This window comes from Mirounga leonina, unplaced genomic scaffold, assembly GCF_011800145.1.
Source record: "Mirounga leonina isolate KUSES-001 unplaced genomic scaffold, KU_Mleo_1.0 Mir_173, whole genome shotgun sequence".
Taxonomy (NCBI): domain Eukaryota; kingdom Metazoa; phylum Chordata; class Mammalia; order Carnivora; family Phocidae; genus Mirounga; species Mirounga leonina.
Genome location: NW_023270447.1, coordinates 58,335,139 through 58,361,271, shown reverse-complemented (window position 1 = coordinate 58,361,271; position 26,133 = coordinate 58,335,139). Strand labels below are relative to the sequence as shown.

At 39.5% G+C, this 26,133-nt stretch overlaps 1 protein-coding gene across 10 annotated transcripts in view; it reads left to right on the top strand.

Annotated features, from left to right (window-relative positions):
- The window catches only part of MAST2 (microtubule associated serine/threonine kinase 2), a 219,652-nt gene that overhangs the window by 111,038 nt on the left and 82,481 nt on the right, over nucleotides 1–26,133 (top strand). The window contains exons 1-2 of one of the 10 annotated variants that reach the window (XM_035018680.1): nucleotides 3,388–3,794; nucleotides 6,659–6,853. The exons of 8 other annotated variants lie outside the window; for them this stretch is intronic. In XM_035018680.1, the coding sequence (XP_034874571.1) occupies nucleotides 3,745–3,794; nucleotides 6,659–6,853 (245 nt within the window). In that variant the 5' untranslated portion in view covers nucleotides 3,388–3,744. Of the gene's footprint in view, nucleotides 1–3,387; nucleotides 3,795–6,658; nucleotides 6,854–26,133 lie in introns of those variants that run through there. One more of the 10 variants, XM_035018681.1, reaches the window with a different exon arrangement.

The window sequence follows — 26,133 nt, the reverse complement described above, 5'->3', positions numbered from 1 at the left end:
GAGGAGGAAGGATTTGACAGGTTAATTAGTCTTTTTGCTTACGCCTAAGGCCCTTTGCTGTTAAAATATTTTATACTCTCAGCAGGGTTCTTTCAGAAGTTTGCTGTTTCACAGTCTGTAACAGCAATCTGACATGGTTGTCTTCTTAAAAAATACATAGGAAGAAAAAAACATACATAGGAAGAAAGATGTGGGCAAGTGTTTTCCTGGGGTTTGAACAGTGTAAATTGTAAGAATGGATTTTTAGGGTTGCACTCTGTCAGTCAGTGCAGTACTCCAGATCACAAGTGTGACAGAGGCAACCCATTTCTTTAGTGAATTTATTTTTTGCGTTTGTGATTTTGCATAACTGCTAAAGTGAGAAGCCCATAGCAGAGACCCTTCTCGCGTGGCCCTAAGGGTGGTAATGCAGTCGATAAATAGTTGTGTGAACAAATAAGAAAAGGTTGTTGTTTGATTTTCCTTACCTCAAGTTGTTGAGTGCTGTCCAATCCCAGGGAAATGTTAAGCTTTCCTAGTGCTGACAAAGCTAAAGGAATATTGGCACAGATATATTATAATGCCAGTAAGTTTAAAGAAAGTGCTCTCTGTGGGAATATGTTAAACCCTAGGAGTTAAGAGTGATACTTTCTTTGGGTCAGATGAAGGACATAAGATAGGATTCTCATTCTCTAAAAATCAAGTATTTTCCAACCTTTAGCATTATTTAAGGAGCTCCATGCTCTCTCTCCTCTCCCAATTTATTGCACAGCAGACTAGAGAGAAATGTATTTGCTATTGTCAGAATCTTCTGCTGAAAGGTATTTATAACATAGCGGTTCATAACATTGATTCTAGAGATTACTTCAGTTCACTAACTTGGCTGAACACAGGAATACTTCTGGCTAGCATAATTCATATGTAGGGTAACTAGGTGCAGATATATTGAGGAAAGGGTACCTTCCCCTTTACCACCCCTTTAAAGATTTTAACCTCTTTGTGTATGTTTTTTTTTTAAATGGAATTATAATAATAGCACATGTATTATAGGACTGTGATGAGGACTACCTTGGTATTATGTGTAGAGTGCTTAGAATAAAATCCAGTACATAGTAAGTACTTATAAATGTTGGTTGCTGTTATGTCATCATTATTATATTACTATTACTATTACTCAGGAGAATGGGCTTGGGTATTAGAGAATGGACTGTGTTGAGTAGAAACTTAGGGCCTGGCCTTAACTGCATGGCCTTGGCTTGGGACGGGGATAGACCATGGCTGGTTTCTTAGTTGTGGGAGTGTGGGCTTTTGTGACTGACCCTGATAATATCACAAAACTTTCCCAAAGTGGGACTCAGGACTTATTGAGAAGTTGTAGATTTCTGAAGAGTGTTTCCATTTTCATTAGGACTTACAGAGAGCAGGGAATTCTGAAATAGGAGCTGTGAGAGCCAAGTGATTAGACTGGTAATGGGAGGAATTGAGTGTCTGTAGCTACTAGGTGAGAGTGAGTTTGCTTGGGTAATAAGTACAGTGGCTTTCAAATTTTTTAGTTTCTGACCCTTAATAAAAAATAGATCTTACATTGCAGCCCATCACATCGTTTGCCCTTGTATTTATATGTATTATCAGGGGCGCCTGGGTGGCTCAGTTGGTTAAGGGACTGCCTTCGGCTCAGGTCATGATCCTGGAGTCCCTGGATCGAGTCCCGCATCGGGCTCCCTGCTCGGTGGGGAGTCTGCTTCTCCCTGTGACCTTCCCCCCTCTCATGTGCTCTCTCTCTCTCACTCTCTCAAGTAAATGAATAAATAAAATCTTAAAAAAAAATATATATATATATGTGTATTATCAGTAATAAATGTCACAAACATACATATTTCACAAAACAGGTCTTACTGTGTGAAGCACTCTAGTATTTTCTATTCTATTTCATTCTCTTTCCCTTTTAAGAAAATGTTGGACCTGACTTCTAAATTGATTTTATGAGTTACTAAAGAGTTGTGACCTGCAGTTGAAAAAGTATTGGTTGGGGTAGGAATTAATCCTTTGAATGTTACCCTAGAAAAATAGTTTGACATACTTTGTCATCTAAATAAATGAGAGGAACCCTTCAGAGTTGGCAGGTTCTCTGAAACAGGGGACCAAGACTTTTGCTTATTCTGGTTCCTTTAGCTCCACTTGATCACTTGGCTTTACCTGAGCACTTGGCTTTCTTCAGACCAGGCTGTTTTTGTCAGATGGTTTCTTGTATGTTTGGGCTTATCTCCTCCTCTACATTGGGAGCCAGCTCCTGGAGGGCAAGAACTATAATAATAGCTAACACTTTTGGGCACCTGGGTGGCTCTGTCGGTTAAGCATCTGCCTTTGGCCCAGGTCATAATCCCAGGGTCTTGGGATCAAGCCCTGTGTCGGGCTCCTTGCTCGGCGGAGAGCCTGCTTCTCCCTGTCAAATAAATAAATAAAATCTTTGAAAAAAAAAAATAGCTAACACTTCTATAGCACTTCCTCTTTGCTATGCACTTTTCTGTTTTACTTATATTAATCTTCACCACAACCTCTTTATTAGGTACCTTAAATTATTTTCATTCTACAGATAGGGAAAACAAAGCATATGGAAGTTAAGTAGCTTACCCTTCATTAGAGTTCTTCTGTAGCTTACCATAATGTCTTGTGTAATATCTGCCATACAAATGATTTCATTAATAGTTACTGACTGAAATTAAACCAAATAGTTTCTGGGTTTATTTTCTTAGCTTTCCTATGGCTTTTCTCTCTACAAGTTTATTCAAGTGATTAGAGAGTAGTAGAAATTGAATTAAAAATGATGCTGAACTTTGTCTAAGGAAGGAATACAGAGTTTATTTAAATTGATCAAATTCAGAATTTGAATAATGGCTATGCTTTGAGCCCTAACATTAAGATTGTCATCCTCGGGCGCCTGGGTGGCTCAGTCGTTAAGCGTCTGCCTTCGGCTCAGGTCATGATCCCAGGGTTCTGGGATTGAGTCCCACATCAGGCTCCCTGTTCGGCAGGAAGCCTGCTTCTCCCTCTCCCACTCCCCCTGCTTGTGTTCCTGCTCTTGCTGTCTCTCTCTCTGTCAAATAAATAAATAAAATCTTAAAAAAAAAAAAAAAGAAAAGATTGTCATCCTCCACCGGACGTGGGTTTGAGAATGAATAATGTTGCAGAAATGCCCACATATTTAGCTCCTTAATTTACTGATTTGGGATCTTAGTATGCTTTCTTCCAGTCCCCTGCCCACTGCAACAGCTGTTCTATACTGGCCCACGCCTCCAGAGGTAATGGTATTTCTGTCACAGTGTGAGTTTTCAAGTTGGTATATACAATTTTTGCCAGAGTCTTCACTGCTACCAGGCCTCAGGGTTGGAGGTTGCAACTGACTTGTGGGGGAGGGAGTTTGGTGCTTGTCACTGAGGAGGAACAAGGTGCTCTCTGACGCTCTGATTTGTTACAGGCCTAGTGTGAATGATGTCAGGCAGATCAGAGGACAGCTGATTCATTTGGGATCTGGGACTCCTCACTGTGCCTCACTGCTGCCTCCTGGGCTCTTAGGTCTTTTGCGGTGGGGGTGGGGGGAAATTCTGAATATTATGTTTTTGAAGAACAGTGCTTTAATTTTTCTCTTAAGTTTGGGAAGCCTTTGTAAGTTTCCTTTGGCTTATAGACCGCATACCCCTTGTGTGAGAGAACTTCCTGCCAAGACTCCCGAGTGTGAGAGGGCAAAAGCTTTGAGTAGCCAGGAAAATGATGAAACGGAGGAGAGAGAGACTGGGAGCACCATGTCTGCGGATTCAGTAAGGAGGCTGGGGTATCTGAGTGGAAACTGGCAGATGTTAGGAAAAGAACTAATGCCAACTAACACACTTTCATTTGCTTGGATAAAGACTCTGCTTTGGAGATGCCTGTCAGAAAGAGGGCTGAGCTGGCTTCACAAATTCAAGGTCAAAACACTGGTCCCTGGCAGGGGCCCACGGGGCTTCTAATTATGACATTGAGTTAGATACCATTTTAGGGGTGCTTAGGTACCTGGGGAACTGGGTTAACAATGAAGATCTTTCTTTCCTGCCGTGAAAGCAGATGTGTATTTCAACTTAGTGTCGAAGCTGCATATACAAGCCCCATGAATGTGAGAAACAAATGGAAATGAAAGTATCTTCTCCTTGGACTAGAGAGGGTATTGTATTTCTGCCCCTGGCCTGTCAGCTCAGGACCTCAGATCTGCCCTTGCAGATCCAAGTCTGAGTCCTTCAGGGTGTGACCTGAATTTTATTTCTGTGTTGGCCAATAGAGAAATAAAATAGAAATAGAAAAATACTTAGATAAGGATTTCATAGCTGGGGAATGGAAGATGGCTTCCACGTCAGGGTAGCTTTTCCAAGAGCTGCTCAGGCTTATTTAATGAAGAAGTGCAGAGTGCATTGATCAGCAAAGTAGGGAACCAGGGAAAGAAGTGTCCTAGAATCCATTACACTTCAGTGATCTGTCTTGAACTGCCTTTGCGTAACTCAGGCTGGAGGGCGTGCCCTTGACTTTCTTCCTGTGAATGTTAGAGCTTACCTGGAGATAGTGTGGTATACTTGAATAGACACAATTCTTCAGTGGGCTTCCTTTGGGTCATTGCCTTTCTGTGTTAGTGGATGCTCATTGATTTAAGTAATGATTCGACCAGACTTTGGAAGACTGGACTTGTCTGAAGTATATAATTGGAAAGATTGGCCTATGTTTAAAAAAGTGTTTATCCTCCTACTAAGACTAAAAGTTAAAGACCATAAAAAAGAAGCTTTATGAACTAAAGTGTCATTTAAAGTGAAGAGGATTTGTTAGCAAAATTGTAAATTTTTTAAATTAAGTTTGTAGTTTAAGAGAACATAAGTGGTCAAAATCATGCTCTCCAAATGTTGTTGGTACACTACGGTAATCATTGTGTCTGTTTTAGTGACTTTGAATTTAGCTTAGGAAAATTCCCCCTGAGGAGCTAGTAAGTAGTTTATAAATCACTTTTCCTTTTTCAAACAATCCTTTTTAAACTCTAGCCTCATTGTATAACCAGTTTGCCAAGGAGTTAATTACTAGCAAATAAAGAATGAGATTTGGAATCACAGATCTGTACCTCTGAAGCAAATAATACATTATATGTTTAAAAAAAAAGAAGAAGATAGCAGGAGGGGAAGAATGAAGGAGGGGGAGACGAACCATGAGAGACTATGGACTCTGAAAAACAAACTAAGGGCTCTAGAGGGGAGGGGGGTGTGAGGATAGGTTAGCCTGATGATGGGTATTAAAGAGGGCACATTCTGCATGGAGCACTGGGTGTTATATGCAAACAATGAATCATGGATCACTACATCAAAAACTAATGATATAATGTATGGTGATTAACATAATAAAAAAAGAATGAAATTTGGTTCTCATAGATTTATAATCTTAATTATATATTCATCAAAATGGCTAAGGCTCATTTTACATATTAAGATTTGAGACTCTAAAATTTTGTATAAGCAATATTATTTAGGTTAATAAGAACTGTCTTATTGTATGTTCTAATTAGCTCTAGCTTATATATACTAGGGAGCTGATTTTTGCAATAGTTCTTTAGAAAAGTGAAAATTATTTTTGAAAGTGAGAGCCAAAGTTGATATTTTCAATTCTTGTAATTTTTATTATTATGTTGAGTTTGTGGAAATTTGGGCACATCTGGAATTTAAAATACTTTTCTGCCCTCTATCTTTCTATCCTTTTATATCCACATATTGTGTACTCCTCTGGGAAATATGCTGAAGCCAGCTAAAGGGATAATTAGTAGGAAGGCAAAGATTTCCTTTGAATATATATAATTAAACACAAGTAGAATGTAACCGTATATAAACAGTAATAACAGTACAGGAAACTAATATTTTTAAACAGGTGCTTATGTGATACTTGTTTTTTTAAATCTTTGAAATGAAATATTGTGGCTAAATATGGTATTTGTATAGAAAGCCATGTTCCTACTATAGCAAATTAAATGCTGTGCATCTGTCAATTATTTTTCATCATCTGTGACCTATCAATCAATGATCAACAAAGTAGAAGTCCATATTTACCATCTGTTTTCAGTCTAATGATGTTATTTACTTAATAGTCTTCATTAGGACTTAACACATATCGAGATGGTTAGGTTGTTTTTAGGGGAAAAAAGTAACCTAAAAAACTAAAATTTAAGTAGAAGCAAAATTTATTATACAGAGTTAAATGATGTTATTTGAGGTTTCATTAGGCAAAAGTTAGCTAAATAAGTTGGTGTTATGGTAGATATAGTCTAACTATTAATGTTTTACTTTTATGGATATATACATTTCTCTAGGAAGTTTTAGTCATTGACACAAAATATTACTTACTGCTTGCTAATTGGTGAGTTGTTGTAGATTTTTCCAGAAGCCAAATGTAAATACTTTGAATACCCAAAGATTACATTTTTGGTTTTAATTCTGTGGATTAAATTTTAGTCTCAATGGTCCCTGTGTGCCAACATTGCACTGAAGTATGATATTCGAGAATGATTTTTGACCACTTTTTTTTTTTTGAGCTTCTTGCCTAAACTAACCCACTTTGAATATGTTTCTTTTTGGTTGAGAAATTATCCCTGACCCTGCTTTTTTCTACCGTGGTATGTTGTCAGAATCTCTACTCTTTGCCGAGGATCTGAAGTAAACCAGCACATGTTTTCACCCACATCAGCTCCAGCCCTGTACTTCACTAAAATCCCATTTAGTGCTGATTGTGCCCTGGCTACTTCTCCTCTTGCATTTTTCCTGAACCCACAAGCTCATAGCAGTCCTGGCAGTCCCTGTTCCAGCCGCACGCTGCAGTGGAGGTAAGGAAACCTGCTCTGACGTGAATGTAGGCCTTGGTGATTGCTTTTGGCCTAGTAGCTAAAACCCAAACCTTTCTCCTTAATAATGGGGAGGAACAGAATAAAAGTCACAGAGAAGAGTAAGGGGAATGTATGTCAGATATTTCTGCTATATTCAAAATTCAAGAGAAAGAAAGCATATCAGTAGACAGTTATGTGCCCATTGTGATGGTAGGACAGCCCTGTGACCACTCCATGGGAGGAGCATAGTATGACAGAATGCTAGAGCTTTCTAAAGGTTAACTAGTCCAAATGCCACATTTTACACAACAGGAAAATTTGATTCTGAAATAGGTTAAGTGATTTGTTCAGATTGCTGAAAATAACTCTCTTCTCATTTCTTTCTGCCTTTTTATATAGTCACCATTTGAGTACATGCTATGTGCTGGACACTGTTTTAGGCATGGAAAACAGAAGAGTGAACAGAAAGAACTAAAGCTCTGCCCTCAGAGGAGCTTAGATTCTAGTGGAGGGAGACAATGAGTAAATATATAACAGATGGACATATGTGATATTGAGAAAATAAAATAGGTTGAGGAGAGTAGGGAATGTGAGGCCCAGGGGTTGACATTTTATATAAGATGGTCAGGGAGGGTCCTCACTCATAAGCTGACATATGAGCAAAGAGCTGAAGGTAAGTCACAGAGCCAGAATAGAGGTATCTGGAGAAGAGTGTTTCAGACAGAGGCAACAGTTAAGTGCCAAAGACCTGATCTAAGAGTTTGCTTCATGTGTTCTTTGTTCAGCAGAGTCCAGTGAAGCTTATATGGAATGAGTTAAGAGGTAAGAAGTGGGAAATGAGGTCTGAGACATAGTGAGAAGCCAAATGGAATAGAGCTTTAAATCCATTGTAAAGATTTTTGTTTTTATCCTGAGTGACATGAGAAGCTGTTGGAGGGTTTGAAGCAGAAGAATATTATGATCTGATTTAAATCAAAAGGATCCCTCTGGCTATAGTTAGAAGGTTACTGGTATAATCTTGGTAAGATTCAGTGGTTGTTTGAACCCATGGTGGTACAGGTGGTAAAAAGTGGTCAGATTTGAGGATGTATTTTGGAGGTAGAATTGATAGGATTTGTTGATGGATTACATGGCAGAGTTTGAGAAAAATATGAGTGAAGGATGACTGAAAATTGGGGGTTGAACAGCTAGAAAATTGTAAAAACCATGAACTGAGACTGGGAAACTGTCAGGGATCACTGATTAGACATTCAGTTAAAGATAGGTGAAATTTGGACTGAAGATATATAAGGAATTATCAGTGTTTAAGTGCAACAAATGATTAGATATATGAGATCATCCAATGACTGTCTGTTGATAAAGAAGGAAGAAATGTCAAAGGATTGAGCCCTGAGGCCATCTGACTTTAAGAGATTGGGGAGATGAGGAACTAACAGAGGAGAGACTGAAAAGGAGTAGGGCTTTTTAGGAATGAGAAGAATCAAGAGAGAGAGGTATCTTGGAAACCAATCAAAGAATTTTTCAAGAAGGAAAGTATGTTTGATCAATAGGTATTTGTAAAGCTTTTTGTTAGGAAAAAAAATTACCAGGAAAACGAGAAATTTGAGTAGAAGCAATACTTATTATATACAAACTTCAGTGACATTATTTGATATAGGAGCTCAAATTCCACAGACATATTAGTACAGTGTTAGACATTGACATAGGACAGTGTTAGAGGCTGACTTCTCCTGACGTCACCTTTCCAGAGGTCCTAGACTTGCTGTGTGATGCTGAGTAAAATTGTAAGTTGGGTAGCACTCACGACCTAACGTGTTCCCCCTTCTTGGCACATGACTTGAAGTACTATCTCTTCACATCTGTGGTCTTGCAACTTAGGGCTTGAAAACTTCTTATATTTTGTTATGTTTTTTCCTAGGCTTGTTCCCATGTCTGGTAACTGTGTTAGTGTTTCATTCCGTTCTTCTTTTGTATCCGTCCCATGCCAAGTACCAGTTCAGTGATACAGCAAGATGATTTTACCTTGTTTGCTGCATATGTTTGTATTTCTTTAAACATTCTTGAATTTTATTCTGGGATGCAGTTATATTATTCAGAAATAGTTTGATTCTTTCAAGGATTACTTTTTGGCTTTGTTGGGTGGGCCTAGAGCAGCATTTGGGGCTAATTTTTCCTTAATTCTGAGGCAGTGCTTTCTGAGTACTCTACTCGACGTCTATGCATTATGAGTTTTTTTTCCCCACTCATGCTGGTGGGAACATGGTCTATTCCTGGCCCTGTGTGAGCTCTGGGAAGTGTACTACCTACTCATTTTCTTGGATAGTTTTCTTACCCACATCACTCAACTGAAAATTCAAGAGGAACCCCCTTGCTGAGCTCTCTCCTTTCTAGTACTCTGCCTTTCAACTTTTAGCCCCCTTAACCTCCCCAGCTTCTCAGTTTTGACTCTTCAACTCGGGTAGACAGCTCGGCTCTTTGGGTACTCCCTGTGTTGCTTCCTAGAAATGTTCTCTAGGTAGTAAACTGGGGCAATCTTAGGACTTACTTTGGAGCAGTTTTAGGGCTTACTTTGTATGTTTCCCTTCTGTAAAATGTCTAAGAGCTGTTGTTTCACATGTAGCATTTTGTTTTGTTTTTACTTTTTGAGGCACAAGGAGGAATCTGGTCTCTGTTTCCCCATCATGGCAAGAAGCAGAAATCCAATCTTTCCTAATATTTTGAACTCATGCTTCCATGATCAGAAGTGAAGACTGCTTCATGAGATTATTGGTAGACTGATTCACATGTTAGATAAACCTAGTAGAAGCAGGACAGACTCTTTAATTGTTTTATCATGCTTAGTCAAGAAAGGTTGAGAAATGAAACAACAGAAGAATAAGAATAGGTAAAATTTGCCAAGCATTTACTGTGTGCTAAGCATTTTTCTAATCCTCAGAATACCCTGATAAGATGGTAATACAAGTCCATTTTATTGATGAAGTGGATCATCCAAGTCAATCTTTTTTTTTTTTTTTAAAGATTTTATTTATTTATTTGAGAGAGAGAGAATGAGAGAAAGCACATTAGAGGAGGGAGGGTCAGAGGGAGAAGCAGGCTCCCCGCCAAGCAGGGAGCCCGATGCGGGACCCGATCCAGGGACTCCAGGATCATGACCTGAGCCGAAAGCAGTCGCTTAACCAACTGAGCCACCCAGGCGCCCCATCCAAGTCAATCTATTTATAGATGAAGGCACTGTGGTACAGAGAGGTTAAGGAAATTGTTAATAAGTAATAGAAACTGGCATTCAGCCCCACAGAATCTTATTACAATATCTGTTGTCTTAAACCCTCTGCTCTAATGTTTCTGATGGAACGTGTGCTATTTTGTATTTAGTTAATTAACTAACAAACTCTAAGGACTTCATAGGTCCCAGGTAGCATTCTAAGCATTAAAAAATTTGAGGTCATTCAGTCCTCACACCAATTCTATGAGGCAGGGATTATTATTATGCTCATTTTGCAGATGAGAAGACCAAGGCACAGAGAGGTTAAATAAATTACTCAAGATAAAACAGCTGGTAGGGGCACCTAGGAGGCTCAGGTGTTCAACGTCTGCCTTCAGCTCAGGTCTTGATCCCAGGGTCCTGGGATCAAGCCCCACATTGGGCTCTCTGCTTGGCGGGAAGCCTACTTCTCCCTCTCCCACTCCCCCTGCTTGTGTGTTCCCTCTCTCGCTGTGTCTCTCTGTCAAATATATAAATAAAATCTTTAAAAAAACCAAAAAACAGCTGGTAAGTGGCAGAGTTGGGAGTAAAACCTAGGCATTTTGGCTTCAGAGATCATATTCTTTTTTTTTTTTTTTTTTAAGATTTCATTTATTTGAGAGAGAGAGAGAGCACGAGAGCAGTGGGGAGGGGAAGAGGGAGAAGCAGACTTCCCACTGAACAGGGAGCTCGATGCGGGGCTTGATCCCAGGATCATGACCTGATCCAAAGGCAGATGCTTAACCCACTGAGCCACCTAGGTGCCCTGAGATTATATATATATATTTATTTTTAATAGCACAGCTTATGTATTTCAAATGGACAATAAATTAGTATCATTTACAGTATCCTAAGATAAATTGCCTTTGAATGGGAGCTTCCTTTCCAGTACTTTGAGGTCTATAAGACGTATCCAGAAAATATACTCCTGTGGGAAATGACTGCTTAAATCAAAAGGGGGGGAGGAGGGAGGGCTTGTGGTTTCTTTTTTTGATTAATTGCTGTAACACTGTCCTTTGGGCAGCTGAGGGAGTTTCATGTTTTCTTTAGACATCATTAGGTGCTGGAGCTCTTGCAGGACAACTTTTTTTAATTTAATTTTATTTTATTGTGTTATGTTAGTCACCATATATTACATCATTAGTTTTTGAGGTAGTGTTCCATGATTCATTGTTTGCGTATAACACCCATGCTTCATGCAGTATGTCTTGCAGGACAACTTTGATGCTATATGAATTCTGCCATTTTGCTAGCACTGATACGGCTCTTGGGTCCACCATTCCATTAGAACTATTAACTATTAACATTCATATTAATTTTTGTTACAAATCTTACAAAGGGGGGTGGTTCTGGGTGTTTAGGTCCACATTCTATTTTAGGACTGTATATTAGGTTTTCATAAATTGTCTGAGCCCGTGGTGGCTGCCATCTTGTGTTGCTGTTGCTCAAAGGCTGGCCCCCTGAGATCATATTCTTAACAACTATATTGTTCTGCTTCTCCATCTAAGATACTTCATTAATCTAATATAGTATATTCTTAATCTATATTATTTTGCAGACCCAGGTTTTCTCTTCCCAAAAAGACATGTTCGTGACATTCTTTACTAAATTTCTGTATACTGGGGGTAGGAGTTGGTATTTTACAGTCTATTGTCACTTCCAGGCCCCTGCCTTTATTACCTTTTTTCTTCTTTTAGGCTTTATTCGATTTTATCTTTTACCCCTGCTCATTGCTGTTCAGTTTTGTTCTCTCTATTCATTTTCAGAGCCTAGGAGAGCATCAGTGCCTAGTGAGCACAATGATGCACTTAAATTCTACAAAATCCTTACCATGTAGATGTGTTTATTGAATATTGCTGTTAAGCAATTGAGCAAATACAAGTTGAAAGAAGAGAAAAATGATTCTGGTAAACAATATGAAGAACTAAAAATTGAGAGCTACTGGCAGTGAATTTGATCTCTATTTAAAAATAGATGACCCAAGGGACGCCTGGCTGGTTCAATTGGTGGAGCATGCGACTTGTGATCTCGGGGTTATAGGTTTGAATGTAGGGAGCTAGGATTTGTACACTGCCATCTTGCAGTGGCCATATTGAATTTGTCTTTTATTCCTGTGGAGTATAACTATTGATATGGGCTGAATTGTGTCCTCCTTAAAATTTGTATGTTGAAGTTATAATAAGCATATTACCTTTAATGTGACTGTATTTGGAGATAGGGTCTTTGCAGGTTAAATGAGGTCATTGAGGTGTACCCTGGTATGAATGGCGCCCTATAAAGAGAGGATTTATGACAAAGACACAGAGGAGACAACCATTTACAAGCCAGGTAGTGAGGTCTCAGAAGAAACCAACCCTACTGACACCTTCTAGCCTCCAGAACTGTGAGGAAATAAATGTCTTTTGTTTCAGCCACCTGGCCTATGGTACTTAGTTCTGGTAGTCCTAGCAAACTAAGAGCTATTGAGGCTTTTGGCTGCTTTGCCCTAAAGGGCTAGAAAATAGTATCCCTTTGCATGGTTGTTAGAACTGGCCCCCCTCAGAATCTTAACCTTCCTTACTGACTACATCTTAGTCATGTGCTTAGAACCTTACAGATTGTTGCCCATAATAATTTGAAGAACAGTCAAGGCACAGCTTTAAAATGATGCCCACTCAGTCTGTACTACATTTCTCTTTGTTCCTTGATGAAAAAGGATAGATGGGTCTGTTTTAGACGAGCTTGATGGTGGCTCTTACGTGTCTTGGTAGGGTCTGATCAACCTTAAGAGGCATGATACATATGATAATGATTTGGGTTGAACTAATTAGCCTGTAACCTTCAGTCAACTTATACGTCTTCCAGGAATATGATTCCAGCTTATTGACTGGCACTCAGACATGGTTATTGCATTGTTGACATAACCTGATTTGAAGGGGTGCTAGATGTGGTCTGTGGTGTAACTGGTGTCCCTGCAGAGAAGAAAGGCTGTTGTGTCTTTGGCTATTCACTGGCCCAGCTAGGCCTCCTGGGGAAAAAAGTTTGGTGTTGGCAACTTCCTGGAACACAGAATGATTGCGATTTTGATTCAGTTTTAAATTGCCATAGACTTTGTCAGCCCTGTAGTTGGGAGGATTTACAGCAAGAAATCCTTATTAGGGTTATACTGGAAGGGTTCTAACTCTAGCCCACTCCCTACTGTATAGGAATTCTTTTTATACATTGTCTAGGAAAAAGCTATCCAGCCTTTGCTTAAACATCTTTAGCAAACAAGAAGTTCGCTACTGAAGTTTGCAACTGATACTAATTCAGCCCTCTGACCACTCCCATGTCACATGTGCGAGAGGCTTTTTGTAGACTTTTACGGCCAAGGACAGGTGTTCTTTTGGGCCTCCTCCAAAACTAGGCAGCCTTTGAAACCCCTTTTTGGTAGTGTCAAGATTGTTTCCTGCCAGACAGAAAGCACTATTTTCATTTTACCAACACCTGCTTTTCTTGTCTGTCTTTTTTTAAACAACTGCTTTTCAAAGTAACTCTAAAGAAAAACGTCTCCAGAACTTGTTCTTATCCTGGCCCTGTTGAAGGCAAATTACTTCACTTCTTTCTGCCTCAGTTTTCTACATCATAAAAATGGGGATAATAATAGGTTCTTCAAGGGTTGCTCTAAGGATTAGATGAGTCAATACAGGTAAAATTGCTCAGAATTCTACCCAGGCTGCTGTAACAGTTACTGTGTTGCCATCTTTGTTGGAAAACTTATATGTTGTTGGTCCTCACACTTCATTTTGCTTACATATGTTTTCTCATATTCTTGTTTTCCCTTGGATAACTCTAGGTATCACTTATCATTATGTCCTGCCCATGGAAACTTTTTTACTGGCTAAGATAAGGCAGTGGCAGCTGGGTGCTCTTCTGCCCTCTCATAGAGTTTCACTGATTTCTGCTAAAAATTGGCCTGTTGGGGCATAGCAGGATGTGGACTAAAATGAGAACAACTCTTTTGGGGTTATTTTTTGGCAGTAAGAAAAGTTCATCAGACTAGGTTTAAGGTGTTTCATTTTTCCTGTCCTCCTGTGTAAGGGAAAGAACAACTTGAGAGTGCCTTCAGGAGATAGGATTCTCCTATTAGGAAAGGGAAAGTACTTTTTTTTTTTTTAGTAGAAAGGTAAAATAATGAAGAATACTAGCTGTGACTTATCCTTTGTGTGGCAGAAAATTTTTCATAGATCCTGGCTTCAGGTAACTCTGAATAAACATATAATTCTATTTAGCAGGATGCCAAAGGCTTGCTCTTAGATTAAGAGTAAGAAGCTGAGGGTTTCTAGGATATTTGTTTCTGGAAGTAGGAAAATTTTGTTCACTAAAAAACTCTCTTTTTAAAATGTTGTATTATAGAAAATATCAAAAACGTTACAAAATAGAGTAGTCTCATATCTTGAGTGTCTACTTATTATCAACTCGTGGTCAGTATATTATCTCCTCTGCATCTCTACCTAGTCCCCCAACCCGATTATTTTAAAGCAAATCCCAGACTGTGTCATTTTACCTGTAAATATTTGTTTGTATCTCTACAGGTAAGGGCTCTTTAAAAACATAAGCATATTACCGTTATAACACCTAAAACAATTAATAAGAATTTACCAGTATCGTGGACGCCTGGGTGGCTCAGATGGTTAAGCGTCTGCCTTCGGCTCAGGTCATGATCTCAGGGTCCTGGGATCGAGTCCCACATTGGGCTCCCTGCTCCTTGGGAGCCTGCTTCTCCCTCTGCCTCTCTCTCTCTCTGTCTCTGTCTCTTATGAATAAATAAATAAAATCTTTAAAAAAAAAAAAAGAATTTACTAGTATCATCAAATTTCCAGTCAGTATTCTTTGCTTTTTTGGTTATTTTTAAAGACTTATTTATTTGTTTTAGAGAGAGAGAGAGAGCAGGAGGGAGGGGCAGAGGGTGAGGGAAAGAGAAACTCCAAGCAGATGCCACACTGAGCACAGAGCCCATATAGGGTTGATCTCACCACCCCGAGATCAGGACCCCAAGCCGAAACCAAGAGTCAGACGCTTAACCAACTGTACGACCCAGACACCCCTGTTTTATTTGTTTATTTTTTATTTATTTTTAAAAATTTTAAAAGATTTTATTTATTTGAGAGAGAGAGAAAGCACAGAGGGAGGGTGATAGGGAGAAGCAGACTCCCCTCTGAGCAGAGAGCCCGACATGGGGCTCGATCCCAGGACCCTGAGATCATGACCTGAGCCAAAGATGCTTAACCGACTGAGCCACCCAGGCACTCCTGTTTTTCTTTTTTTTTTAAATCAATATCCAAACTATGCCAAACACAGTTCATTTGATTAATATGTCTCTTAAGTAGGGTGATCTTACCATTTATTACCTAAACTGGGAAACTTGATAATGAAAGGAAATTCTATTAACAATTATACTGGGACAACAGGTAGAAACCTGATTGTCATGGACAAATTGGGATGTCTGGTCACTCTGCTTCTAAGTTTCTTTTAATCTAAGTTTTTCCACCATTTTTCTTTTTCATTTTGCATTTCATTTGTTGAAGAAACTGAGTTTGTCCTCTAGACTTTTCCTGTATACTGGATTTTGTTCACTGCATCCCTGAGAGGTTGTTTAACATGTTTTTATGACCTCTGTTATTTCCCGTAAACTAGTAGCTTGATCTGATTCTGGTTTGATTTGGGGGCCTGGGGAAGAACACTTAATAGTTGGTGCACTGTACAGTTGTCAGGAGGCAGGTAATGTCAGATCTCTCCCATGTTTTGATAGCATTGGCCATTGGTAATTATCACCATTATTTTATTAGGAATTTGCAAAAGGGTTATTCCCATTCCCTTTTCATCTATTAGCTACAGTACCTACAGAAAAGGAATTTCCCCCTCATTATCTATTTGTTACCCTTACTCTTGAGTCAATTTAGCTAGACTCTTTCCTGGCTCTTCAACCTGATGCCTCAAATGTCACCAGTTCCTTGGTCTTATTTCAAACCTGGTGACTACTGCTTTGTAGTGAAGATTGTATACTCACAGTAGTGCAACAGAAGATTTTTGTGCAAGGCCTTTGGAGCTTGCTGTTTAAGTAGCTGCTAACTGATTGCTGAGCTGAGGAAAACCTTGGCTTCCTCTTTTGGCTCCTAGTAGTCATCCTGGGGTACCTTTTATGTAGATGCTTGTTATGCAGGTGCTCCAAGAGGTGAGAACTGATCCAGATATCAAGAACCCAGCAGCCCAGGCAACCGCAAAGATAAATGTTACTTGTTCGTGGTTTTTTTTTTTAGGAGGGGCTCTTGCAGCAGCTTCTCTTTCATGCCCCTGGATGCTACCAGAGGAGGAACCAGTGCCAATCCTGATTGCCTTAGAGGGTCAATCCCTTCCTTGTCTTGGTAGATAGGAGGTTTGGAGTTAGACAGTCCTTCTTTTGAGGAACTAGCGCACTTGTGGAAGAGTTGAAGACACAAATAATTTTCAATGATAGAGTTATCTAGCATAGAAGAGTTAATTTTCATGGTGTACCTTCAGGATAAATTCCTAGAATTGGGGATGCTAAGTCAAAGAATAAATGCATATGTAGTTTTATTAACTATTGTCCAGTTTCCCAACATAGTGCTTATATCATTCTGTATTTCCACTAGTGGTGTAAGATAATGTCTACAGTAGTCCCCTCTTATTTGCAGAGGACCCAGTGGATGCCTGAAAGTGCAGATCGTATCAAGCCCTATATATGCTATGTTTTTTCCTATACATACATACCTATGATAGAGTCTAATTTATAAATTAGGCACAGCAAGAAATTAACAACAATGAATAATTTTAAAATAGAATAATTATAACAATATACTGTAATGAAAGTTATGTGAATGTGGTCTCTTTCTCTCAAAATGTCTTATTGTCCTGTACTCACCCTTCTTGTGTTGATATAAGATAATAAAATGCCTACATGATGAGATGACGTGAGGTGAATGATACAGGCATTGTGACATAGCATTAGGCTCCAGTTGACCTGACAGTATGTCTTCCCGACTGTGGGTGACTGAAACTGCTAGGTGTGAAACTTCGGGAAGGGGGGGGGAGTACTACTGTCATTTGTCAACTATACTTCAGTTAAAAATAAAAAGAAATTGAAAAATTAAACAGTAGGGGAACTACTGTATTTGCTCACAGCCTTGCCAACCAAATATATTATCAAGCTTTTGAATTTTTGCCAGTCTGATGGGTGAGAAATGATATCTGAGTACCTAACTAAAAAAAAAGTCATATTAAGGGGCAAGTGGGTGGCTCAGTTGGTTAAATGTTTGACTCTTGATCTCAGCTTAGGTCTTGATCTCAGGTTCGTGAGTTCAAGCCCCGCGTGGAGCCTACTTTAAAAAAGTAAAATAAATAAAAATTTAAAAAGTAAAAAGTCACGTTAAAATTATCCTAAAGGATGAAGAATGTGTTTTCCAACCTTATATGGAGGGAATTAGTTTTCCTGCCTAGGAAATGAGGTGGATTCATCCATTATTTCATTCAACTGTGTACTAGATCCTGTGAGTAGAGGAATAGGCCCAAATTGGCAGTAGGAAAATTCCCAGCACATGGTGGAGTGAGAGGTAATGCTTTTTATCCAGTAAGCTTTCAGCTTTCAGCCTCATTCATCTCTATTACAGCCATTCTGAGAACATTTCAGGTGATTGCTCTGGAGTTTAGCAGATATATATATTTTTAAATATTTTATTTATTTATTTGAGAGAGAGAGTGAGAGAGCACAAGTGGGGGAGAGGAAGAAGCAGGCTCCCTGCCAAGCAGGGAGCCCGATATAGGGCTCCATCCCCGGACCCTGAGATCATGACCTGAGTCAAAGGCAGACACTTAACCTACTGAGCCACTCAGGTGCCCCGAAAATTATTTTTAAAAAATACCTGCTAGGGGCACCTGGGTGGCTTAGTTGTTTAAGCATCTGCCTTCAGCTCAGGTCATGAGCCCAGGGTCCTGGGATGGAGCTCCGTATCAGGTTCCCTGCTCAGCAGGAAGCCTGCGTCTCCCTCTCCCTCTGCCCCTCAGCCCCGCTCGTGCTCTCTCTCTCTCAAATAAATAAATAAAATCTTTAAAAAAATAATTTCAAAATTGCAAGAATAGTTCAAAAAGTCCCCCACCCCTAAACCAGTAGTCAGCAGACTAGAGCCCGTGGGCCAAATGCAAGCTACGGCCTGTGTTTGTACAGCCCTTGTGCTAAGAATGGATTTTACATTTTTGAAGGGATGTTTTTTTAAAAAAACCTAAGGACTGTGTAACAGAGATCACATATGGCCTGCAAAGCCTAAAATATTTATTATCTGGCCCATTACAGAGTTTGCCCTAATCCATTTCAGAATCCATTCCTGACATGATATCCCATCACTCCAGAATACTTCAGCATGTACTTCCCACAGATACATTTTTGTAGCTATGATATAGCCCTTAAAATCAGGAAATTAATATTGATAAATACCATCACCTAATCTACAGATTAATTCATATTACTCCACAAGTCCCAGTAATGTCTTTTATAACAAAATGATCCAACTGAGGATCATGTATTAAAATTTTACTTCTTTTAGTTTCCTAAAATTCAGAACAATTCTGTAGTCTTTTCTCAACTTTTATGACTTTGACACTTTTGAATGTTATAGGCTGGTTATTTGATAGAATGTCTTGCAATTTGGATTTGTCTGATATTTCCTCAGGATTCGTTTCAGGTTATGCATTGTTAGGGAGGAAAAACTTTTCCTCTGCCCTCTTAGTTCAGTGCATGGGGGCCTGTGAATTAAACTAACAAAAGAAAGGTTAGCAGGAGAAAAGGCATATAATGTTTATTAATATTTACATGCTTAGGAGTTCATAGAAAAGGAAATGTAACTCAAAGAACTGGTTAGACTCAGAAGCTTAAGTACCTTTTTACAAAGAAAAGCGGGTTTGGGCTTCAAGGGATGATAATTTGTGGGGCATATAGGAAATATGTGGAGGAACTAATGGAAAGTAAACAAACTTCCATAATGATAATTATATCTGTTACATAAGCCAGCCAGGGTATGTCTTACAGGGCCAGAAAACATACCACTGTTACATCAGTATTATGTCTACTACTGTAGACATTATCAAACTTCCTTACTTCCACAGAAATGGAAATGCAAACACATTGTAGCTCTTCTCTCCCAGGTACAGAGGGACGGACATATTCCTCAAAGGGATATCTGCCTGGTTTCAGGCAGATAATGAGAGGGCAGAGAGCTCTTCCTGCCTCTGTTGATTCTCATTTGCCTTTGGCTTAAAATAATCCTTTTACCAAAGTAGCATATTTTGGGGTGGCAAATTCTGGTCCCCTTCAGCATGTTTAGCAGGATGTTCCTTTTGCTGTTCCTGAAAAAGGGTGGTGTGTTCTTGTTGCATCCTATCAGGTGATACAGGCTTTCATTTTATCCCATTACCCTGATATTAACCTTGATCACTTGATATGCTGCGTTTCTCTGCTGTAAGATTACTTTTTTTTTTTACCTCTCTATTTAGTAAGTATTTTGAGGGAAAGTTACGTCACTTTTTTTTTTTAAGATTTTATTTATTCATTTGAGACACAGAGACACACACGGAGAGAGGGAGCATGAGCAGGGGAGAGGCAGAGGTAGAGGGAGAAGCAGGCTCCCTGCTGAGCCAGGAGCCCTATGTCGGGCTCGATCCCAGGACCCCAGGATCATGACCTGAGCCGAAGGCAGACGCTTAACCATCTGAGCCACCCAGGCGTCCGAGTTATGTCACTTTCAATGAAATTATGTAACCACCCCATTTCTCATCAAATTCTAATCCACTATTTTTAGCTTCCATTGATGTTTCTTGGCTGAATAGTTACTCTATGCTGGTTGTCAAATGGTATTTTTCAAATTCCATCATTCTTTCTGCACTCATCAGTTGGCATTGTACTATTAAGGGAAAGGTTTCTCTTCTCCCTGTTCATTTTTTCTCTTTGATATATCAGCATGAATTCAGTGGGCTCTTATTTTGTTTAATGGGTTATAATCCATTTTTTTAAAGATTTTATTTATTTGAGAGAGAGAGCACAAGTGGCAGAGGGAGAGGGAGAAAGAATCTGAAACAGACTTCACACTGAGCTCAGAGACTGACAAAGGGCTTGATCCCATGACTGCAAGATCATGACCTGAGCCGAAACCAAGAGTTGGATGCTTAACCAACTGAGCCACCCAGGTGCCCCTATTTAATGGGTTATAATCTATTAATAACATTATATATTTTGATGTTGAAATTGTACCATATTTGGTCAAGGGGAGTCTTTTCATGCTGGCTTTTTTTTTTGGACATGTCCCCACTATTAAGAACTTTGTAACTTTCTGGCCCTGTAAGACATACCTGGCTGGCTTATTTTGTACTTCCTACCCTAGCCCTTGTATTAGCCATTTCTCCAAGGAACACAGGTCCTTTTAGTGGAGAATGGTATTTAAAAGCCACAATATTGATGATAGGCATGTTTGCTGATACTTGGGTTCACTGTTCCAGGGAATGTATTCATGTACCATGCATGTGTGTGTGACTTCCCCCAACCACTTGGCCATCATCATCATCTAATGGCTTCTAGACTGAATTATTCAGGAAGGAAGAGGAGGAAGGAGGATTTTTAATTCCACTACATACATTAGATGCAGCCTTAGATGCCTGCATAATTTTTAAAATTAAGGCTACTGATATCATTTACATACTATAAAATCCAATTCTCTGTTATCCCATGGTTTTTATCAAATTTGTAGAATTGTGCAGCCATCAGCATAATCTAAATTTAAAATATTTCCGTAACCCAAAGAGTTTCCTTGTGCCCATTACACAATTGCAGTCTTTTCTCCTTGGGAACCTCTTACCTTAGGCAACCACTGATCTGATTTTGGCTGTATAAACGTGCTGTTTCTGAACATTTCATATAAATGGAATCATATACTTTGTAGTTTTTTGTTGTTGTTTCCGGCTTCTTTTAGCATAATGTTTTTGAGGTTTATTCCTTTTTATTGCTGACTAATATTTCATTGTATGGATAGACCACATTTTGTTAATCCATTCACCAGTTGATGAACATTTGGATTGGTTCCAGTTTGGGACTATTTGGCATAAATGTTGCTGTGAACATTTACATACATGTCATTGTGTGTACATATGTTTCCATTTCTCTTGGGCAGATCCTGGGAATGAGGTTGTGTTGTATGGTAAGTTTATACTTTTTAAAAACCTCCAAACTGTGTTCTGCAGTGGCTGTATCATTTTTTATTCCCACCAGTGATACTTGAGGGATTGTTTTTCTACCTTCTCACCAACACTAGATATACTGTCTTATTGGTTATAGCCATTCTAGTGGGTGTGTATTGGTAGCTTATTGTGGTTTTTTTTTTTTTTTTTTTTTTTTAAAGATTTTATTTATTTACGTGACAGAGAGAGAGAGACAGCGAGAGAGGGAACACAAGCAGGGGGAGTGGGAGAGGGAGAAGCAGGCTTCCTGCTGAGCAGGGAGCCCGACGCAGGGCTCAATCCCAGGATCCTGGGATCGTGACCTGAGCCGAAGGCATATGCTTAACGACTGAGCCACCCAGGCCCCCCAGCTTATTGTGGTTTTGATTTGCATTTCCTTAATGATTAGTGGTGTGGAGCAGCTTTTTATGTGCTTGTTGATCATACATATATCTTCTTAGGAGAAATGTCTTTTCAAGTCCTTTGGTCATTTTAAAATATGGTGTTGTTCGTTGTTGTTTAGGAGTTCTTTATATATTCTGGACATTAATTTTTGGTAGTATCTTTGCATAGATTTTGTTCTGGACCTATTTGGATTACTAATTATTTTATTTTATTATTTTTTAAAGATTTTATTTATTTATTCATAAGAGACAGAGAGAGAGAGAGAGAGAGGCAGAGGGAGAAGCAGGCTCCCCGCTGAGCAGGGAGCCTGTTGCGGGACTCGATCCCAGGACCCTGGGATCATGACCTGAGCCGAAGGCAGACGCTTAACCATCTGAGCCACCCAGGCACCCTATTTTTTTTCTTTTTAAGATTTTATTTATTTATTTGACAGAGAGAGACACAGCGAGAGAGGGAACACAAGCAGGGGGAGTGGGAGAGGGAGAAGCAGGCTTCCCGCTGAGGAGGGAGCCCGATGTGGGGCTCGATCCCAGGACCCTGGGATCATGACCTGAGCCAAAGGCAGACGCTTAATGACTGAGCCACCCAGATGCCCCTGGATTACTAATTATTTTTAAAAGAGGTATATACTCCCTAGTCTAAATGTTTGCAAGAAGTTCATGTAGAAGAAGGACCAAGGCAGTGACCTAGACTATATGGAAGTGTCTGTGGTTCATAAGGAAGCTCATTATATTGCAGTTTTTTCTACCTGTAAGTCTGTCCTTGGGCCTCTGCATTATGGTCCCAAATAAGGGAGCTTATTCAGAAAAATAAACTCATAACCATCCATTCATTGTGTCTTTGAGTGGGTTTCTTAGTACTGTCTTTCACTAATTCTCTTTTTGATTATTTTACCTCAGAGTTTACCTCATCTGTTGAGTTTTAATAATTTTTAAAATTGAGGTATAACTGACATTATATTAGTTTCATACAACATAATGATTTGATATTTATATATATTGTGAGCGATCACTACAGTATGTCCAGTTAACATCCATCACCATACACAGCTACAAAATTTTTTTCTTGTGATGAGAACTTTCTTTTAATTAATTGGAGAGAGACTGAGCGGGGTCAGGGGCAGGGGCAGAGGGAGAGGGAGGAGAGAGAGAATCTCAAACAGACTCTACACTGAGCCTGGAGCCCAACATGGGGCTCTATCCCACAACCTGAAATCATGACCTGAGCCGAAATCAAGAGTTGGATGCTCAACCAACTGAGCCACCCAGGTGTCCCTGTGATGCAAACTTTCAAGATCCCCTCTTTTAGCTAATTTCAAATATGCAATACAGTATTATTAACTGGAGTCACCATGCTGTAATTCATTGACATGACATTCATTTTATAACTGGAAGTTTGTATCTTCTGACCCCCTCCACCCATTTTGCTCTCCCCCCCCCACCTCAGACAACTACAGTCTGTTCTCTAGATCCACAAGCTAAGTTTGTTTTATATTCCACATATAGGTGAGATCATATGATATTTATCTATTTCTGTCTGACTTATTTCACTTAGTATAACGCCCTTGAGGTCCATCCATGTTGTTGCACATGACAAGTTTTCATTCTTCTTTGTGGATGAATAATAATCCACTCTCTATTATACCACATTTTCTTTATCCACTTATCCTTTCAACATCTACAATTTTAACTTATAAAATAGCTAATTAAATTATTTTCCATATCTATTCTTATTACTGCTGGTTTTGATTCATTAATTTTTATTTTAAAAATGTTATTTATATTTCTGATAAGCTAAAGTATTTAAAAGACTTTCTCAGATTTCTTTTAGTTGAGTTTCTTTCTTTCTCCTTCCCTTCCCTTCCCTTCCCTTCCCTTCCCTTCCCTTCCCTTCCCAGAGAGCGAGCGTGAGCGGGGTAGGGGGAGAGGGAGAGAGAATCTTAAGCAGGCTTCATGCCCAGCCTGAAGCTCATCTAAAAACCGTGAGATCATAACCTGAACCAAAATTAAGAGTTGGATGCTTAACTGACTGAGCCACCCAGGCATCCCAATTAGCTGGATTTTGACCCAAAGAAATTCATCTTCCCATCATTGATTTTATTGACTAACTTTCTTAGCATTAGAATTCATTTGCCCATTATAGAAATTTCCATCTAAGCTGCAAAGTGCTTCTCAGTATGTTACATCAGATGATCTGATCACCCCAGCATTACTCCTAGAGCCCTCTCTTCTTTTGTTCCACTCTAGACTGAATATTCTCCAGTCCTCTGGCATAGTTGTTGTCATGGTATTCCCAGTACCTCTCTCCACTGTGCGTTCTGAGTTCCCCAGGCCTTCTGCCTTCTTCTTAGTTTAATCTTTCATTTTTGTGGAGCACAGACACCCAGATTCTTAAAAGGAAACTGTGTCAGTATATGTTGCTTGAGTTCTCTTCCCTGACATATCTAAGTTTCTTCTTTCTTGGGCCTCTGAAGGCCAAGGATTGATTGTATTTGCACATTTTTTTTAGTCCTTTGAACCTCACAATTAACTGTCACTAAAAACCACTGTGATATAATTTGGCTACTGAAAGTGGGGGCCTGGTCCTTAAAGTAGCCTCTGTTTGTACTGCTGCTTCATAGAAACAGAACTGTGTTCTAATCTTCTCTATTATTGAAATTTGGGCATAGGCCAGACAGCTGGGCTATTTATTGAGGAAGGAGGCAGAAAAGAAGGGCTGTTACTAATGCAGGGTTTAATCTGGATGTTGGACTAACATACGGTGTCATTACAACATCTTTTTAAGTTTATTTATTTATTTAGGTAATCTCTACATCTAGTGTGGGATTCAAACTCATGACCCCAAGATCAAGAGTGGCATGCCCTTCTGAGCATGCCAGGCGCCCCTTCAAGACATTTTTATATCTCCCTTTAACCAATAGTTCTCAAAGAAACTGGTCTGGAAATGTAACCTGGGAGTGGGCTCATAATTTGGAATTTCCAAAGAAATGTAGAAACCATGGGAATTAGTAAAGACAAACCAAATTTACCACAACTTCCTAGACACTGTGTAATCAAGAATAACTTTATTCTATTTCATTTTACCAGGGCCTGTATTTGTGGAGGGCCTCTTTAGTGAAAGTATACTTAATTCAAGGAAAAAATCTTTAGTCTCAGGATGCCTGGGTGGCTCAGTCTGTTAAGCATTTGCCTTTGGCTCAGGTCATGATCCCAGGGTCCTAGGATCTAATCCTGCATCAGGCTCCTTGCTCAGTGGGGAGCCTGCTTCTCCCTCTGCCTGCCACTCCCCCTGCTTGTGCGTGCTCTCTCTTTCTCTCTCTGACAAATAAATAAATAAATCTCATTGACCACTTTCCTTTGACTACCAAGTGATGTACTGCTTTAAAAATGTATGATAGGACCATTCTGTCTTTTTTTTTTTTTTTTTAAGAGTTTATTTATTTATTTTGACAGAGAGAGACACAGTGAGAGAGGGAACACGAGCAGGGGGAGTGGGAGAGGGAGAAGCAGGCTTCCCGCGGAGCAGGGAGCCCAATGCGGGGCTTGATCCCAGGACCCTGGGATCATGACCTGAGCCGAAGGCAGACGCTTAACGACTGAGCCACCCAGGCGCCCCAGGACCATTCTGTCTTATTCATTAGTTATCCAAGTAATAATAACTGTGTATCAGCCATTGTCCTGGGCCCTGAAAATACAGACATGCTTAGAATACACAAATTCTGAAGCAGTGCCCACTCTTGGGCTTTTGAATTTCTCTCCCATCTTTATGGCCGGGTTTATTAATTTAGAACCCTGGGAATGTGAACATCAACTACAGTCACCAATGACAGAATTATCTGGTCTCTAGATGGTGGGCACACTTACTAAGGTGTGGTGGGTAATTCTTTCTTCATCTTGAGACTGGGGGTGGGGACATGTTGCTGCCGCCATGTTAGGGAAACTTCCCACCATGTCACACAATTAACAGGGGAGGATATTGCACTGGTCTACATTTGGCCAGTTTCCCCCACTCTCCACAGGTTTTTTACTTTAAAACTGTTGATTCGTTCCAAGCATTCTGGGTCTTTTAAATCCATGTGGTGGTACCTTGGACATTGACATTTGAACTTTAGACTTATGTTTATTTCTTTTCTAAGTTGTTATTGTTGCAGGACGATGTTGCTGGACTTTTAGGTTTGGCTGTTATAAACTGCTACAAGCTGAATCATACCCTTGTTTTTGTGGATACATGCCTTCTGAATCATCTTTAGAATGGAGATCCACATTAAGAAAGTCCTACACATGATCTAAGCCAAAATGCCAAGAAGCAATTTCACATTGAGAAAGTCCTAGAGCAGAGATGTAAATTACATTCGGTTTTCAAAAAATGTTAGTACCTTATTGTGACTTAGGACAAACTA